General features: G+C 44.8%; 1 protein-coding gene across 2 annotated transcripts in view; it reads left to right on the forward strand.

The window, feature by feature from the left end:
* The first annotated feature begins 317 nt into the window (after window positions 1-317).
* The window catches only part of PRIMA1 (proline rich membrane anchor 1), an 87,227-nt gene continuing 67,496 nt past the window's right edge, over window positions 318-20,048 (forward strand). The window contains exons 1-2 of one of the 2 annotated variants that reach the window (XM_060261955.1): window positions 318-904; window positions 1,357-1,500. In XM_060261955.1, the coding sequence (XP_060117938.1) occupies window positions 1,405-1,500 (96 nt within the window). In that variant the 5' untranslated portion in view covers window positions 318-904; window positions 1,357-1,404. The remainder of the gene's footprint in view (window positions 905-1,356; window positions 1,501-20,048) is intronic. The other variant, XM_060261954.1, reaches the window with a different exon arrangement.

Here is a 20,048-nt window from a genome sequence, read left to right on the forward strand (position 1 = left end):
CGTAGCTTTGCATGTGCAGCTCTTCTGGACCTCTCCAGCCTCTTCGGCCTCCTCCCTCCCCACCCCCCACTCGTCCCCATGAGTTCTAATCTCTCCCCCCCCCCCCTTCCCGGCCGCTGCTGCTTCTAGGCTCTGCAGGATGATCGACAGCTGAGGATCTGATGTTCAAGCGAGCTGTGCAAAGAGAGTGGGGGGGGGGGACTGGGCACCAAACAAGGCTACTTCTTGCAGGAGGGACCAGAGCTTTGCACGGACCGGAGCACACTTCACCTCTCTTGCTTTTGGAGAGAGAGACTCACGGCTGGGGGAGGAGTTGCTTTCGCTCCGGTTCCTTGCTTGGCACTTTTTTTTTTGGTCTCTTGCAAAGCGGCTTCTCTGTTGTCGCTGCCGTTGCAGAGAGGAGGGAAAGAGCCAAGGAGGCATCGGACTTGGAATACCCCTTTGGAGAGAGGCTCGGATTGCGAATAGGAGTCCTGGCTGCGGGCTGGATCTTCGGATCCATTGGTGCGTCTGACCTTCTCTCGCAGCAGATCGTCTTCTTTTTGAAGCCTCCACCCCCTTCCCTCCCTCCCTCCCTCCGATCCAGGGATCCATATGAGAGGATTGGCTTTTCACCACCGGACCCTGGGTCGGAGAGGGGAACCTCTTCCCAGCAGAGTTTACCCCCCTGCCCCGATGAGTGGGCTTCCCCAGCGCTAGGAGGAGCGGCGGGAGGGGAACTTCAGCCGGAACAGCCGGGTTGGAGCCACCAGCTCAGCCACACAGACTGCTGCAAACTTTTTTTCCAAAAAAAAAATTAAAAATTAAAACCTGCACCCAGAAGCTTCCCGTTCCAGCATGTCCCAAAGGGAAGCGCCGGCAAAGGCCTTTTTCTGCTGAGACGTGACCCCCGCCTCCCCGAAGGGTAAGACGCCCCCCCCCCCCACATTTTGAGGCACCCCCAAACTGCAACCGCAGCGGCAGTAAACTGGGTTTTCCCCGGCTCTGGATGGCGCGCGGTCGTCCGTCGCTCTGCAGCGTCAGCTTTCAGCCGGGAGGGTCGGGGCGGAGGGGGGGGGGGACTAGGCTTGTCGCCAACATTTAGGAAAGAGAGTGGCTTTTTAATATATGTGTGTGTGTGTGTGTGTGTGTGCGCGCGTGTGCGGAGGGGGGCAGCTCGTTTCGTTCTGCGTGGAGGCAGATGCCGCGCTGAGCTCTCCTCCACCCCCCCCCCTCCTATCAGATTGAAGCCGGGCTCACGATTTCCGGGAAGGGAGGAGGGGACGGGAGGGGAGGCACCGGGCGCCCTGGGAATGGGGTGCGAGCCGGCGCCACGACTGTCCGATTGCTCTCGGTCTCTGTCTCTCTCCTCCTCAGTGACACAGGTTGCGAGGAGAAGGAGCCCCCCCTGCGCCCGGAGGAGTGATGCTCATTCGAGAAGTCTTGCTGTTCCTCCACTGCTTCTGGCCTTCTTCTTTGCTGCTGCACTGGACCCTCCATCCCATCTGGGGCTTCATTCAGGTAAGGTTTCCCCCCGTTTGTTGCCAGGAGACTCCTTCCCAGGTTCGCCTCCTGTCTTGTTCGGTTTGCTCTTCTTCGAAGAACGCAGAAGGAAGAGAAATAGTTTTCCTTTCGTGGACTGGAAGTTCTTCTGGCCGTGATTATTCTCGGTCGCAAGCCAGGACACACACCTGCTGGCTCAGACACCAGTAACTTTTTGCAATAAGCGACTTCACTTCTGGAGTATTGCAGGCCAACCCTTGGGACAGCCCAGAAGCGAAGCAAGGGATTGATAGCCGCTGGGGTGAAGTGTTGCTGGTTGAGCGTGTAAAATGTGAACACACCCAGGGTGGCTGGTCAAGGGAACGCAGCCGCTGCTGCAGTGATGGCTTGGCTTGAGAAGCTCAGTGTGGACAGGTTTTGGCGGGGAGATGTAGTTATCTGGAAGCAGTGACGGTAGGTTTGGGAAAATGGCACATCAAGAACTACCATAATTTCTATGTGTGATAAGTGCTTGTGTTCAGGATGCTCGGTGCTTCTTACGGCGTTGCAGAAATAAGCGCTGGATGGTTTAGGATTGTATGTATCTTGAGAGTTGATGTGGCCTAGGGGTGGAATGTCCAACGAGGATCCTGGGAGACTCAGATTCGAATCCCCAATTCCAGCATGGGAGCTTTCTGGGTGACTTGGGCCCTGCCACACAAGCTCTCAGCCTGACCTGTCTCACAGGGTTGTTGTGAGTTGTCAGTTGAGTACTGAAGTTCCTGCTGCCATAGTTATTATCTGTGGCACAAACTATATGTGAGAAGGGCAGGCCCTTGGTTTTTTTTAAATGCGCATCTTCTCAATGAATGTGTAAAGCAGGGAGGGGGAATAAATAGCAAAACTTCAAGGGCCAAAGGCATCATGTAGAAGTTGGAGTAGAACTCCCTTTTTAGTTTCTTCTGGTGCTTTACTTCTTGCTGTGTTTTGGTATCAGAAGTAAGCCAGTCTTGCAGGGCAAGCACACACACACACCTGGGTGTGAACTGCAGGGGGGAAAGTCACAGGTGGAGAGAAGATCCCCACTTGTATGCCCCATTGCCATCTGAATTAATATCCATCACCTTTTATGTGAGCAGAATAAGGCAGAACTGTTTGCGCAGATGCTTTCAAGTGTAATTTAGGGCCTGAGCTCCCCCAGTCCTTTTGCACTTTTTAAAAAATTATCTAGGTATTGATACCATTGCTTTTCTCTCTGGTGGGGGCCCAAAGCACCTTACACCATCATTCGCTGCACCTCCATTTTATCATCTCAACAATACTGTGAGGTAGGCTGTGCTGTGAGAGTGCGAGCGACTAGCCCAAGGTCAGCTGGTAACATTCCGTGGTAGAGTGGGGATTCGAACCCAGGTCTACCAGATCCTCGTCCAGCACTGTGACCATATTGGCACTTTGCTTCAGCCACATGCAGCTGCTCATTTGAAAATCTAGTTTTCTTGGCTTATGTGATCTGTTTTTGATAGACCAGAAATCTCTTTAAAAGCAGGGTTTTAAAAAATCTAGAAGAGAAAAAAACATTTTGAAATATGGTTTAGAGTGAAATATCTTACTATTTGTGGTGAGGGAGATTTGCTGCCCAAGTTCTGCCGTGCTTGCTGAGAAATAAGAAATAATATAAAATAATTTCAGTAGTATGTACTGTCAGCTTAGGATACAGAGCCTTTCTGCTTAAATGAGAACTTGCTTATGGTTTCCAAACATCTAAAAGGCTACCATAGAGAACCCACTGGGGGGCAGGAGAAGAAGAAATGGGAAACAAGATAGAGCAAAGTAGATTTAGGATGGCTCTCAGGAGGATCCCTTCAACTTCATCTGTGAAGTGAGGGGCCAAGGGAGCTGCCTTCCCTAGGAGAGATGTTTTCACAAGGATGCTTTTAATCTAGAACAGGCTCTTTGACACATATTATGTGGCTCTTGAAGCTTCCACTGACCTGTGCTTGAAGAAGGCATTACTCTCTTTAAATGACTTAGCCAAGCTAAGCCAGCTGGTGGCTTGGAGAATGCATTTAAAGTTAAGTTGCTTTCTTTCCATCTCTTCCTCCTCATCTATTTTCCTTCTGGCTCTTAAATATCTGATGTTCATGTCTTGCAGCTCTCAAACTCTGATGTTTATTCTATGTGGCTCTTACACTAGAATATCTTGCCATTGGACACTATTGGCTGAGGATGATGCATAGTGTCACTTTTTGGTCCAGAACAGATCTATTAAGATTTTTTTTGTTAAAACGCAGTGTGTGATTTAGAGTTTCAAACTGCACCAGTAAGTCAGAATTTCCTCATTTTTAGTTGTTTGTTTTCCAGTCAAGCTGACTGCTAGTGAGTTTGAAGATGGCTTTTTTGCTTGTTGATCATTATGTTGAATTGTAAACTACTTCATATTTTCATGAGAAAAGAGCTTGCATGTTTTTATGTTGTGTACTGGGTGTCGGCAAAAGATTGTCCATAGAAGTGTCTTTCTGCTTGTATACTTTAGAAATCCCTGCACTTGCAACAAAAATCCTAGCACATGATTGTAGTCTGCACCGTACAGTTCTGCATCTCTTTCCCCAAACAGATATTTCATTTGTGAGTCAAGCACAGATTAACTCAGTGCCAGCATTCTAGACCCCAGAGACATAACAAACCAACCTGGCACTTTGGAGAGGCAGCATTTTGTGATGCATGAATTAGTACACAGCGAGCAGTGACAGATGTATGTTTATGATTATTTGGAGTGCTTACTATATGGGTGTGATGTCCCTTCACATTTCTTGTATTTTGACATGCAAATATTTTTATTAGAGATTTCTCCTTTGCAGAGGGTGGTCTTCTGTGAGCCGCAATATCTATAGCTGTAGCTGCCCTGCTGTTGACAATCCAAGTTCATGTGCTAAGGAGCTTGAGCCTTTTCCATTCCATTCAGGCGGTTAGCACTGTTGAACTTAGTGCTTATATAAAAATCCAGCTTTCCCATACAGGGCAGGGTGTCAGTCTTTTCTAATGCACTGGCTTTAAAGTTCAAAGACTGTATGTAGGCGAAGCAAGGGCTCTCCAATAGCCTAATGTTGTTAGCAATTTGGCATTGTGTCTGTTGTTACTGTGAATCCAGTGGATGTGGGTGGAATCTGCTTTGCTGCTCAGACTCTTGACTTGCAGTGCAGTGTTGTAATATATGGAGAACCAGTGGTCATTCTGCAGATACATCCAGGGAAAATAAATAACATAGGCTAGCAATTGTACTCCTATTAAATCTTTCTGAGTTCAGTGGTATTTCTGCTGTCTAATGTGCAAGAATACACCTCCGGTAAATAAGGTTGGGTGTCTTCCAATTCAAATGACTGCAGTCAGTAAAATCCCTAATCAAATGTACCCTTTTGATGGTTAAAACAATTTTATTGGTAACATATAGTAATAAATTATATTTCTTGCATCATTAATAACTTTTATCTATCCCATATATTACTTTCTACCCACCCCTCCTCCCGTTACTTGACCCCCGCCGGTGTTATTTACTTAAAGTACTAATGTTTAAAGGTACCCTTAACTAATAAAAAAAATATTCTTTTTTTCTAATACTTAATCATTATCAAAAATTGTCCAATGTCCTTTTATTTTCCACTCTTTTTCTACATATCTTCTGAACTTTTTCCACTCCATCTTAAAAACTTCTAAATCATAGTCTCTTAAAATTCTTGTTAATTTGTCCATTTCACTCCATGTCATAATTTTTACAATCCAATCCCATTTCTCTGGTATTTTGTCTTGCTTCCACAACTGCACATATAATGTCCTAGGAGCTGAAAGCAAGTACCAAATTATAGTTGTATCTTCTTTTGGAAATTTTTCCATTTATAATCCCAACAGAAAAGTCTCTGCAACTTTCTTAAATTCATATCCCAAGATCCTAGAAATTTCTTGTTGAATCATCTGCCAGTACTTTTTTGCTCTTTCACAAGTCCACCACATATGGTAGAAAGAACCTTCATGTTTTTTACATTTCCAGCAGCTGTCTGGCATCTTATTATTTATCTTTGTCAATTTCTTAGGATCAGATGTACCCTTTTGAGAACTGTGCTTGCTTATAACTTGGGTGTTGAAGGGAGTAATTGATAATCTGAGTACTGTACGTACACAGGGAAAATGCTGCCCTTTCCCTCTGTGCTAAACTTGGCAGGTTCCACATTTTGTTGTTGATGCTTTCTTGGCTTAACTTTCTTTTGTGCCTCTCGCCTTAAGATCTGCCAGCCATCCAATTGCAAAATCAGGATCTCATTCTGCTGCCCGCCTCGTTCTGGAATCTGGGTGCCTAAACTAGCTTGTGTAATTGAAACTTTGCACGTTTAAAAGCAAATGTAATTATGTGAAAAGAGCTGCGTTTTGAAACCTACACCCTCCAATCAATCAGTCGGTCGCCACGACTTACATAAGCACCCTTTATGCAAGCTTTGTAGGTGATATATGTAAAAGTCAATAACACATTAAATTAGATGGTTGAATTGCATCATTTTATAGCACAGGAAACTGCATTAATCTGTCAGGAGGTATTATATATTTTCCCTTTGGTCCTCAAAATGTGTAGTATTTACACATGCCCTGGTTATATAGAAGTTATACATAACTGTGTTGTAAAGGGTTGTTAATAAGACAGAACGTGGGCCTTTTTGTGCATTATATCTTAAAAGAACTTTTTTGGATCTTCCATATACAGTGCTAGCATCAAGAATTATCCAGATGAAAGACAATTCCCTTTCATAGTTGACTGTGTGTTGCCAACTGGCCTGGAGAAAATTCCCTGCCCCTTTAATAGAGGTTTAATATGTGAGAATGGGGAGTTGGAGCTTGTCATGGTGTGGTGGAGATAGAAAACATCTCCTGGTAGATAACATCCCATTAAACTCCTGTTAAAGGGACGAGAGAGTTTATTCCAGACCAGTTGGCAACCTCAGTAGACTTTCAGGACAAACCACTCTCCTGTGTTAGTTTGGTTAACCAAAGCTAGTTTCTGAATGATTTCAAGCTCCCCTTTGAGAACCAGTTTGGTATAGTGGTTAAGAGCAGCAGACTCTAATCTGGAGAACCGGGTTTGAATCCCCAATCCTCCACATGCAGCCAGCTGGGTGACTTTGGGTCAGTCACAGTTTTCGTAGAGAAGAGCAGTTTCTGTCAGAGCTCTCTCAGCCCCACCTACCTCACAGGGTGTCTGTTGTGGGGAGAGGAAGGGCAAGAGATTGTAAGCTACTCTGAGACTCTGAGTTAAGGGCAGTGTATATATCCAATCTCCTCCTCCTTCCTCTTCTTCTTCCTGCCTTCAAATGAGATATTTAGTTACTTAAAACACTTGTTAGCTGCATTTTTACCTTGCAGAAGGTTGCTTACAAATAGTCAAATAACAATTATTAAGATATATAAAAGGCCACAATTTAAAATCTTCATTTAGGATTGCTAATAAAGAAAAACAAAATGAGTTAAATACAGTCTGAAACAAAAGTGAGGGAGCCAGGTATATCTCACTGGAGAGGCTGGTCCATAGTCATGGGGCTGCTACTGAAAAGGTCGTCTCCCATGTGCCCATCAGTCGAACTTCTCTGATTGATGGACAGTCAGGACGGCCTCTCCCTGTGATTTTATTTATGTATTTATTTTATTAGTTCAGTTTATACCCCGCCCTCCCTGGTAGAATGCATGTGAGAAGACAGTCCTTCATATACCCCACTACCAAGCTGCGTATGGCTTTCAATCTACTGAAAACCATTTTCCTAAGATCCTTGTTACGAATTGCCAGATTCTGCATGGGCATGGGGTGGAGGGTAGAGTCTAAAATGTTTAAATCAGGGGATTTTAGCAGGTGCTGTTTCTCCTGTCCCAGGTCTGCAACAGCAACAAAACCTCTAATTTCTGAGCAATTATTAGAGGAACTGGCACTTTCTCCTTCTGGCAAACTTGGTCTGCGGTTGCCAGGTCTTCCCTGGTAGCTAGAAGTGTAATTTTGGAAACTGTCAGGAAAGTCTTCTGTCTGCTCAGTAATGGGAGTTCCTTGTCTTGTGCTGGGTTGCATCATGAGCAGGTGGTAAGGGGCTACAGCAGCTTACTGGGCAGCTGCTACAGAGGGAAATAATACAGGGAGCAGAAAAGGTGAAACCTGACTCTCATTGGCTACAGCAAATTATAGCTGGCTATCAAGACCAATATGTGGAAACTCTCCATCCTTCCTTGCAGCCAATCCTAGTTGTCCAGTGCTCATCAAAGATTTGTTGCCATCCTTCTTCTTCTGTTGGATTGAACCATTCCAGAGGGAAATAAAACAGAAAATTCCACATAATCACAGTGAAGGGCATATATGCCTATTTATTTGAAATACATCTGGTTTGGAGATATATCTCTAAACATGAAAAACTCCCTGGGTGTGTCTCTTTTTCTCTCTCCCTCTCTGTCACCAAACCTGAAAATGCCCTGGGTTTGTAGACAAGTCTGATATCTTTTTTAAAAACGGGGATCCCCCCCCCCCAAAAAAAAAAATAGAAGCAGCACCTGTGTTTTAAAGAAACAAATGCCCTCAGTGGCTGATGCTAGGCAACCGTGCAATTCTGCCAGCTTTTGAATCATGGTTTATGTCACTAAAAGTCTAGGGGTGGGAACAGGACTTTTCTATGCCTGTGTTGGCCTTGGAGAGAAGACTCATTGGGGTCAGGTTTGGCAGCAGACAGTGGACACCTTGCTACTGCATAACTTATCCAGGTCAGATTGCTTACAACATCAGCCACCCCAAGAAATCCAGTCTAATGTAATGGTCAGACTATGATCTGGGAGACACAGGTTTGTTGTGAAGATAAAATGGAGGAAAGAGCTGCTCTGGGTACCCACTGGGGAGAAAGGAGGGATATAAATGAAGTAAGTAAATAATTAGAAGACCTGAAGATGGAGGCTGTTGGAAAGTAGGCTGGTGGACAGGAAGAAGGAAACGGGGAACTGAGGATATGAGGGCTGGCAGCAGGAGACAAACTGCGTGGAGAGAGGGGTATAGGGGCAAGTAAAGTGCTCCCCACAAGTCCTTGCGGGTTCTCCCCTGTGCAACTAGGCATGGGCTGGCCAGTATATGCAACTGGCCTGGACTTTTTCCTAGGAGAAGATGCAGGAGGAGGAAATCAGGGAAAACTGGAGATGTGGGGTGGTGGATAAAGGTAGGTTGGTAGGTGGGAAGGAGAGAAGGAAGCATGAAAAAGGAAAAGGCTATGGAGAGTAGGGTTGCCAAGTCTTACCTGGCTGCTGGCAGGGGGAATTCCCTTGTGCATGCAAAGCGATGACGCCATAGAGTTTTATTACCTAAATGCTAGGGTGTCCCCATAATTGCCTGTGCAATTATGTCACTTCCAGGTGATGTCATAATGCTGGGCATTTTTGGCGCTGACAGAGCTCTTGGGGGGGCACCCCTGCTGGCCAATTCCTGGCGGGTTGGAGGCCTGAAATTGGGGGAAACCCTGCCCCCAAGGGGAGGCTAGAAACCCTAATGGAGAGGGAAATAGGAAATAGAGAGAGAGAGGAAAATGAGATGCTTCCTGCAAGTTCTTATGGCTCCCCCAGATGTACTGGCACAGTTCTCACCCAGGCTGAGAATCTCTAGCACACATGAGGACTAAGGGCCTAATTTGAGATTATGGATGTGAATCTAGTCACATTAGTAAAGCTAGGGTTGCCAGATTCTCAGGAAATATCTGGGGACCTTGGGGGTGGAGCCAGAAGCACGGTTCTGACAACCACAATTGAACTTTGAAGAGAGTTCTGGCCATTGCATTTAAAGGGCTCATTTTAAATGCCTACTCTTCATTGGAAATAATGGAGGACGGGACCACCTTCTTTCGGGGCTCATAGAATTGGACCTCCTGGTTCAATCTTTTTTAAACTTGTGGGAGGTGTTGAGGAGAGGTACTAGATGGTATGCTAAAAATTTGGTGCCTTTGCCTCAAAAAAACAGCTCCCGCAGCCCCCATAGATGCCCATAGATAGATTTTCCATTATATCCTATAGGGACCAGTCTCCATAGGGTATAATGGAGTGCCCAGCAGACATTCAATCTCTCTTCTGCTTTCTGATAGCCCTGAACTGGGGGAAGGGCCTCGAAACTAGGGGATTCCCTACTCCCAGCTGGGAAATGGCAACCCTAATAAAGCTTCGTATGCTGCCATTGTTCTTCACAGCCTTTTTTGCTTCTGCGTCTCTCATCTACCCTCTTCTACAGTTCCATGTTTTCTTTGATTTAGGAACAAACATTTGTTGACTTGATGCCACTTGGATTGCCTTGAAAATCTTGGGGACTGTAGACTACTGAGGAGAACTGTTGGAGCTCCCACCTACTCCTCCCTTTCTACCCACCCCATTCCCTTCACATAGGATGAGAGTCCCCAGGATTTCATGGGAAAAGGCATGCTGTACCTTGGAAGGGGAATGAGGTGATAGAGGGCTGAAGTGGCAAAACAGGCTGTGAGTTCAGGACACCAGTGAACACTCCCTTGTATTTCAAGATTCAAAGCAAATGGAAAACCAGGACAGCAAGCAGAGAATGAGTAGGACATTTCTTTTTGCTGTGTTTGTTTTCTGTGCATGTGGAATTTATGTAACAGAAGAAAGCTGGAATCCCCTTCATGCTGTCTGAAGGGTTGCAGTCCATTCGAACCCCTCTAGCATTCTACCCTCTCATTGCCCCACCTCAGTTAGGCATATGCACTCTGCCTTATCTTTTGGCCAGTCTGATTTTGCAGCTAAAGAATGGGTTTTCTGTTGTAAATTATGGGAAGGTTCCTGAGCAGATGTTGCAGTTTCTTGTTGGAATCAACATGCTTTGTACCGCCGTAAAGGGGCCCTATCTCCTGCCAAGATATAGTATTTTTGCTCACTCTCTCAAGAAAACAGCAGGCTAATTGTAACTCAGACCTGGTCAGTTTTCAGTGAGCTACTGAAAATCAGGAGCTCTTAGAGGAACATAAGAACATAAGAGAAGCCATGTTGGATCAGGCCAATGGCCCATCCAGTCCAACACTCTGTGTCACACAGTGGCCAAAAAAATACACACACACACACACACACATACACACTGTGGCTAATAGCCACTGATGGACCTCTGCTCCATATTTTTATCTAACCCCCTCTTGAAGCTGTCTATGCTTGTAGCCACCACCACCTCCTGTGGCAGTGAATTCCACATGTTAATCACCCTTTGGGTGAAGAAGTACTTTCTTTTATCTGTTTTAACCTAACTGCTCAGCAATTTCATCGAATGCCCATGAGTTCTTGTATTGTGAGAAAGGGAGAAAAGGACTTCTTTCTCTACTTCCTCCATCCCATGCATTATTTTGTAAACCTCTATCATGTCACCCCGCAGGCGACGTTTCTCCAAGCTAAAGAGCCTCAAGCATTTTAACCTTTCTTCATAGGGAAAGTGTTCCAACCCTTTAATCATTCTAGTTGCCCTTTTCTGGACTCTTTCCAATGCTATAATATCCTTTTTGAGGTGCGGTGACCAGAATTGCACACAGTATTCCAAATGAGACCGCACCATCGATTTATACAGGGGCATTATGATACTGGCTGATTTGTTTTCAATTCCCTTCCTAATAATTCCCAGCATGGCGTTGGCCGTTTTTTATTGCAATCGCGCACTGTCTTGACATTTTCAGTGAGTTAGCTACCATGGACCAAGATCTCTCTCTTGGTCAGTCTCTGCCAGTTTACACCCCATCAGCTTGTATTTGTAGCTGGGATTCTTGGCCCCAATGTGCATTACTTTGCACTTGGCCACCTTAAACCTCATCTGCCCACTCATCCAGCCTCAACAGATCCCTTTGGAGTGCCTCACAATCCTCTTTGGTTCTCACCACCCTGTCATCTGCAAACTTGGGCACTTCACTGCTCACTCCCAACTCCAAATCATTTATGAACAAGTTAAAGAGCATGGGACCCAGTACTGAGCCCTGCAGCATCCCACTGCTTACCATCCTCCACTGCAAAGACTGCCCATTTATACTCGCTCTCTGCTTCCTATTAATTAGCCAGTTTTTGATCCACAAGAGGACTTGTCCTTTTACTCCATGACTCTCGAGCTCTCTAAGGAGCCTTTGATGAGGAACTTTATCAAAAGCTTTCTGAAAGTCAAGGTAAACAACATCTATCGAGTCTCCTTTGTCTACATGTTTGTTCAGCCCCTCAACGATATGTAACAGGTTAGTGAGGCAAGGTCTTCCCTTACAGAACCCATGCTGAGTCTTCCTCAATAACCCATGTTCATCAATGTGTCTACTCATTCTGTCCTTGATAATGGTTTCTACCAACTTTCCCGGTATTGAAGTCAGACTGACTGGCTTGTAATTTCCCGGATCTCCCCTGGAACCCTTTTTAAAGATGGGGGTGACATTTGCTACCTTCCAGTCCTCAGGAACGGAGGCAGATATCAATGAAAGATTACATATTTTTGTCAGAAGATCTACAAGTTCAACTTTGAGTTCTTTCAGAATTCTTGGATATTTGCCATCCGGACCTGGTGACTTATTAGTTTTTAATTCATCTATCAGTTGTAGGACCTCCTCTCTTGTCACCTCAATCTGACTCAGGTCTTTCAACACCCCTTCCAAAATTAGTGGTTCTGGAGCGGGCAAACACTTCTCATCTTCCACAGTGAAGACGGAGGCAAAAACTGCATTCAGCTTCTCAGCCATTTCCCTATCCTCCTTCAGTAATCCTTTTACCCGTGGCCATCCAAGGGCCCCACTGCCTCCCTGTCTGGTTTCCTGCTTCTAATATATTTGAAGACATTTTTATTGTTGATCTTTACGTTTTTTGCAATATGCTCCTCATAGTCCCTTTTTGTCTGCCTGATCACAGTCTTGCATTTGATTTGCCATAGCATGTGTTCCCTTTTATTAATCTCACTTGGACTAGCTTTCCACTGCTTAAAGGAGTCCTTCTTACCTTTTACAGCTTCCATTACTTTGTTTGTTAACCAATCAGGCCTTTTCTTATACCTGTTTGTGCTTTTCCTAACTTGTGGTATATATTTTATCTGAGCTTTTAGGATTGTAGTTTTAAATAGCCTCCAAGCTTCCCCAAGGGTTTTGACTCTATTTTCCTTTCCTTTCAGTTTCCTCTTCACATGCCTCCTCATCTCAGAGAATTTACCCCTTTTGAAGTTAAACGTGGTTGTGCCGGTCTTTTGGGGCAGCTCTCTATTTATACAAATGGTGAAATCAATAACGTTATGGTCACTGCTCCCAAGTGGTGAGATCACTTTTACATCTCTCACCAAGTCTTGGGCATTACTTAGGACCAAATCCAGGATCACCCCACCTCTGGTAGGTTCTGAGACCATCTGCTCCATAGCACAGTCATTGAGAGCATCAAGAAACTCAATCTCTTTCTCTTGACCAGAACACATATTGACCCAATCAATCTGCGGGTAGTTAAAATCACCTATTACGACACAGTTTTCACGTTTAGCCACTATCTTTAATCCTTCCATCATATTATAATCGTCCTCTATCTTTTTATTTGGTGGGCGATAACAAACTCCCATAGTTAAATTTCCTTTTGGGCCCTCTATTTCAACCCAAAGCATTTCTAGAAGGGAATCTAATTCTCTGACCTCAGTCTTACTGGACCGTATACCCTCTCTGACATACAGAGCCACCCCACCTCCAACCCTTCCCTCCCTATCCTTCCAATATAACTTATATCCAGGAATCACCGTGTCCCACTGATTCTCCTCATTCCACCAAGTTTCTGAAATTCCCATAATGTCTATGTTTTCTCCCAACACTAAACATTCCACTAAACATTTTACTTCGAACACTTCTAGCATTTGCATACAAACATCTATAATTTCCCAGGCAAGCTAGGCCCACAACCTTCCTCCTGCCGCCTTGAGACTTTGGCAGACAGTCCATACTGTTTGTCACCATCTCAGTGGACAACTCTGATCCATTACCCGATAGAAAATTAACAGCTGATCCTTCATCTCTTTGAGATGAGTCCTCCCGAACCAGAGACATTTCATCTCCTGTCGGCTTTCCCCCAAGATTTAGTTTAAGAAGAATACTATTGGTTTGAGTAAATAGCCTCTCCAGTGGATGTGTCCTGGCTCCCAGGAGCCACAGTGGTCTCTTGTCATTGAGCCCATTTTTATCATAATTCCATTGGTGCACAGAAGTCCTGTGACTGCTTCCATGACTTCTTCACATCTGCAGCAAAGTGTGTCTTCTCTGCTCCAGTCAACCTGGTAACATTTTGCATTGTGCCTTTAAATCCTGACTCACCTCTTTGAAACACTACTCCCAACTTCTGACTGGGATTAAAGGTCTCCGGGATCTCCATTCCTGCTTGTATCCGACCAAGAGAGCTTTGACTCTTGAATAGGGTTGCCAGGTCTGACTCAAGAAATATCTGGGGACTTTGGGGGTACAACCAGGAGACTTTGGAGGTGGAGTCAGGAGCAAGGGTGTGACAAGCACGATTGAACTCCAAAGGAAGTTCTGGCAATCAAATTTAAAGGGACTGCATGCCTTTTAAATGGCTTCCCACAATTTGGAATAATGAAGGATAGTGGCACCTTCTTTCGAGGCTCAGAATTGGACCCCTGGTCCAATCTTTTTGAATTTCTTTTGTGGGGTGGTGGTTGAGGAGAGGCACCGGATGCTATGCTGAAAATTTGGTGTCTCTATCTCAAAAAATAGCCTCTCGCCTGAGTCCCAGATACCCACAGATCAGTTCTCCATTATACCCTATGACAGTTGGTCTCCGTAGGGAATAATGGAGTGCCCAACAGACATCTCCCTCTTCCCCCTCTTTCCGATGACCCCGAAGTGGGGGGAGGGCCTCCAAACTGGGGGATCCTCTGCCCCCAACTGGGGATTGGCAACCCTACTTATACCCTGGAAATCTTGTTGGTCTTTAAAGGTGCTACTGAACTTGAATCTAGCTTTTCACATCTGTAGTTTCACATCAGGAAAAGTAGAAATGCCCCTGTGGAACTAAGAACTTCCCTGTCGGTCTGTAACTATTCTTGCTTAGCTTTGAAACCGAATACAGGCAGAAGAAGAGAATAAGCATCTGGCTCAGTATGCCTTTTTTGGCAGCGATGTCAGAATGAAAAGAAGCTGCCTCTCTCCTTCAGTCCTAAGTTATCCGTAGTGGCACATCTGACTATTGAAGCAAAAAAAAGTAATAACATTATTTTTGTGTTCATTAAAGTAAGACATCATCACTCTTCACGGTAATTGTTGGCTGATCCACACTGATAACCTTCATGCTTTTTCTCAATTATTTGTCTAGTCTTTGCATCCAAACCTGCTAGTGTCTAGGGAGCTTTAAGCATTTTGTTTGTGGTAGAGTACAGTGATTTTTAACGGGGGAACATGGTCCATTAGGAGGCAGTCTGCAGATCTTGGAGAGCATTCAGAAGCTTGGAGGTAAATGGGGGGCATTGGAGGTTTTAAAATTATATAGAGCTCTTTCTCCTGATTTGCAATGGCTTTTGTTGTGTTGTCGTGAAAAGAAGTGTCTTGGTGTTGCTCTGGTGTAGTGGTTAAGTGCATGGACTCTTATGTGGAAGAATCGGGTTTGATTCCACACTCCTCCACTTACAGCTGGAATGGCCTTGGGTTAGCCATAGCTATCACAGGAGTTGTCCTTGAAAGGGTAGCTGCTGTGAGAGCCTTCTCAGCCCCACCCACCTCACAGGGTGTCTGTTGTGGGGGGGGGGGGAGATATAGGAGATTGTAAGCCTCTCTGATTCAGAGAGAAAGGTGGGGTATAAATCTGCAGTCTTCTTCTTCATCCCACAAGGGGAGAAAATCCTGATCTTGCACACAATGAATAGGAAGCTGGCCTAGGGAGTTAGTCATCGTGCAAAGGTTTTGTGGAGTGCATCCTTGAGATCTAAAGAAGAAAAGAAACATATAGGCTGAATCCAGACAGGCAGTTTAAGCCAACACAGGGACGGCTAATGCACGGATTAAAAAATCAAATCCAAACTTGCACATCTGCCTCCCGTCCGGCTCCTGTACTCACCTCTGGTGGCTCTGAGGCAGCTCAAAAAGCTACCACTTAGGAAGTGATAGCAAATTCTTTTGCTGCATGCCATCTGCCTTTCTGAGCATCTGAACACTGGAGAGTGCAAGTGAGGCAGATTGGCAGTGTGCAGGGCTTTTTTTGTAGCAGGAACTCCTTTGCATATTAGGCCACCTCCCTTCACCCCCCGTAGCCAATCCTCCAAGACTTTACAGGGCTTTTATTACAGAGTCTACTGTAAGCTCTTGGAGGATTGGCTACATCAGGGGGGAGTGTCCTAATATGCAAATGTGTTCCTGCTACAAAAAAAGCCCTGGCAGCGTGAACCTGCCAGTCTGCTCTAGGTACTCACCAGTATTCTATTTTTAAAAAACTGTCCTAGGCACATGGGTGCATGAGCACATAGCTACTAAAAAATGTAAGGAACAAAAGAAAATCAAGGGGATGGTGCGCAACAACCGTCTGATTGCACTGAAGCGCCCCTCGTGTGAGATACAGGCATCATGTGCAAGAGCATCTGAACGCTCTTTGTCTGCTCCAGTTTGGGGCAGCACAGTTTGGAGCGCCTCCAGTGTGCCCAAAGCTGCCCATTTGTACCCAGCCATACAGATGTAAAGTTGCCTTGTCAGAAAGCTGTTATATGCCTTTTCTTTTTTTGCTTGTTTGTTTCTTATAAGGCTATTTGGCATCTCAGGGTCTTCTCAGGATTTCCTCCTGGTTGAACCCTCCTTTGGAAAGGTCTGCTTGACCTTAGCATGGGCACATTCATTTTGGGTGGCAGCCTCAGCATTATGGAGTGCCCTCTCCAGGAAGATACGGAGAACCCGCATATGAGGTTGTTTTATACTGAATGAGACTGTTGGTCCAGGATCAGTAATATCTACTCGGACTGGTAGCCACTGTCCCCAACCCCACCCTGAGGCACAGGGTTTGAAAAGCAGCAACAAACAAACAAACACTGAGATGGACACAGATGATAGTATTTGATACTTTCCCACCTGCATGTTTTACTGAATGTACTAGGACAGGGGTGGCCAAACTATGGCTCGGGAGCCACATGTGGCTCTTTCACACATATTGTGTGGCTCTCAAAGCCTCCACTGCCCCATTGGCCAGCTTGGAGAAGGCATTTGTCTCTTTAAACCACTTCTCCAAGCTAAGCCAGCTGGCAGCTTGGAGAATGCATTTAAAGTTAAAATTACTTTCTTTCCACCTCTCCCCCTCCCTCCCCCATCTATTTCCCTTCCTCCCTTCCTGTCTTGTGGCTCTCAAACATCTCCTGTTCATACCTGCAGCTCTCAAACATCTGATTTATTCTATGTGGCTCTTACCTTAAGCAAGTTTGGCCACCCCTGTACTAGGACTTGCCTCCCTAGTAATTGGGTTTCATTTGTTACAAGTACTTAGGGCAGGGCAGGCCCTAGACTGTCCAGCACCCCAGCCAAGGCTAACTTCTGTAAACCCCGCCCCCCCACACACTGATAACATCACAAGGTCATGTAGGGGGTGGCCAGCTTGGTGCCCCCCAGAAGACTGGCACCCTAGGCGATCACCTAGTTTGCCTAATGGCAGGGCTTAGGGATAAAAATGGTTATGTGAGCTATTGATGGGGAAAGGAGCAGAAATGTGAGGAAAAGACAATGGGGCTGCATGATTGAATGAGTTCTAGAAATGGTGCCTATGTGAATGGAATGGAACGTTTATGAGTGGCATATGCACATTGTGTGTGTGATATAAATGGGTACAGAGAAGATATTTTGCAAACAAAGCAAGTGCATCGTTGAATGTTTGTAATGTTCTGCTTCTTTAATAATGGCAACAATATAATAGGACCAGATTAAAGAGTCCTTGTTGAACCACAGAGGCTTCTGACTTACAAGAAGTAAGAACAAAACCAAATTCTGGTCTCATTGGACAGTATGAATTGTATCGAGGAGTTACCGTCACATCACTTGGTGGCAGAGACTTTCTTGAACCCACAAGAAGACCTTAAATCTGTCACGCACACTTATCTTATTTGCACAGGATTGAAAATATGCCATGGAGACTATTCATGTACATTGAAGAGTAATCGCCCGTCATGCACATACTGAGATAAACTTCACTGTGAAGAGCGCAGATGGATTATTGCATGTCTCGCTGCTTTCCTTCTCACACAAGCACACCTGCTTGCCAGTGTGCTGCAGAAATGTGTTGTGGAAATGATAGTTAGTGCTTGGGAGATGACCTGCTAAGATAATGCAGTGCATAAATGACATGACTCAGTGGGCAGACCAGGGACTCCTGGAGTGGAACTCCTTTTTCTGCTCATGGCACACAAGTGTGTGCGTGAGGTGGGTTAATCTGTTAAAGGGGTTGACAGCAAGGATTGTGTCTTTCTTAGGCTGCCTCTTATCCGCAGTTGTGTGTTGCTGTTTCACGGCTGGGTCTACATGTGGAGCTGCCATAGGAGTGAAGCGGAAGGCTACTTCAAACTACAGACAAGAACCTTTTTTGCAGTGTTCCCCATCAGACAAGAAGTCGCTACACAATGGAAACCAACACATTTGAAAGAAACACTGCCTGTTAAACTGGTTTTCTGCCTGCAGGGAGGTTTTTTTTTTCCTTTTTAATTCAGGGGAGCATTCAGAAATGTGATCCTCTTCCTAGAAGACTGCAATAGAAGACCACCTGAGTTGTAAATGCAGAAACATACGGTACTTCCTAGGAATTAAGTTCATTGAACTCAATGAAGACTAATTATGAGTAACCATATTTAGAATCTGTGACATGGAAAAACTGCATGACTGTCACGACAGAGAAGTGTCTTATTTCTGATTGCTTTTATAAACATACTTTATAATTTTGTGGTGTTGTTCCACCCTGCTCGGCATTAATATCAGAACATTCCTACTCTCTTTGCAAAATATGTTCACTCATGAATCACAAAGTATTTAAAAGTACAGACTACCAAAATCCATAGGTTAGGAAATTAATATGTTATTGACTGTTCAGAGCAGATTCAGTTGAAATTATTTCTGTTTTAGGCAGCGGTCATTTTGTAGAAAAAGAGGTGCCAGAGCTCATTAGGACAACTCATTTCCATAACTCACTTGCATATGCTGCATACCCCTGACATCACTGGAAAGTGTACTAAATTATATCAGCTCAGCATATACCTTAAAATGCTTCTTGAATGATAATTGTCATTATAAAACCTTACTCCCATCATACTTTTTAAATTACTTTCTCCTCTGTGGCCGCAGTGGCATGATAAAGATTTCCATCTGGCTGCTTTATATGTTTTGGTTATTTTCTCATTTTTTGTGGGGAAAAATATTAGGTTTGTCAAATCTTAGAGTTCAGCAAAATTCTCACAGGGGATTTGAACAATGGAGCGCAGAAGCAATTATTGGGGGAGAGGGGAGGAAAGGGGTAAGAAAGAAAGAGTCCAATAAAATTTAGAGGTTTCGGAGCTCTGCTCCTGTGAGTTCCTGCCCCAAATGAGGCCTGGTTTTCGGTCTTGTCTACACATGCAGCAGAACAAGGTGATAGAATCCTGAAGCAGTAAAATGGATGTTGGTGAATCATATTTTTAATGCTCCCTCATGTAAAAATTCCATGTAATTTTTTTTAAAGCAGAAGAAGATGATATTGGATTTATATCCTGCCCTCCATTCTGAAGAGTCTCAAAGCGGCTCACAATCTCCTTTACCTTCCTCCCCCACAACAGACACCCTGTGAAGTGGGTGGGGCTGGAGAGGGCTCTCACAGCAGCTGCCCTTTCAAGGGCAACCTCTGCCAGAGCTATGGCTGACTCAAGGCCATGCTAGCAGTTGCAAGTGGAGGAGTGGGGAATCAAACCCGGTTCTCCCAGATAAGAGTCCGCACACTTAACCACTACACCAAACTGGCTCTCCAGTACTAAAAAGTGGTATTGTAGAGAAAAAAGTTCTATCCTATCCCTTTACATGTTGTGCTGTTTTTCTTCTTATTAATGTAGGAAACTTTGAACAATGTAATCTTTCTACTACAGTCTGAAGTGTACAGTCTGTTCTATTACCTCAGTTGCCTGCCATGTCATTCTGCTTCATGTGCAGACCAGGCCTCTGGGAGGGTAATGGGACTCACAGCTATGTTCTCAGGGCTTTTTTTGTAGCAGGAACTCCTTTACATATTAGGCCACACACCCCTGATATAGCCAATCCTCCTGGAATTTACAGTTGGCCCTGTACTAAAGAGCCCTGTAAGCTCTTGGAGGATTGGCTACATCAGGGGTGTGTGGCCTAATATGCAAAAGAGTTCCTGCTACAAAAAAAAGCCCTGCATGTTCTTTTCTGTCAGGAATTGGCACTAAAAAAGCTAACAGTACCTTCCAGGCAGCGATGTCCAGTAATAATCCCTCCCCTCAATTGTTGTGAATAATGTTACACCAAAGAAGTCTTTTTTTGGTGTTAGTAGCTTAATGAAATCTAGTCTGATAAGTCCTTACAAGGTAAAATGAACTGGAAAATTTGTGA

The sequence above is a fragment of the Heteronotia binoei genome, chromosome 21 (assembly GCF_032191835.1).
Source record: "Heteronotia binoei isolate CCM8104 ecotype False Entrance Well chromosome 21, APGP_CSIRO_Hbin_v1, whole genome shotgun sequence".
NCBI classification, from domain to species: Eukaryota; Metazoa; Chordata; class Lepidosauria; order Squamata; family Gekkonidae; genus Heteronotia; species Heteronotia binoei.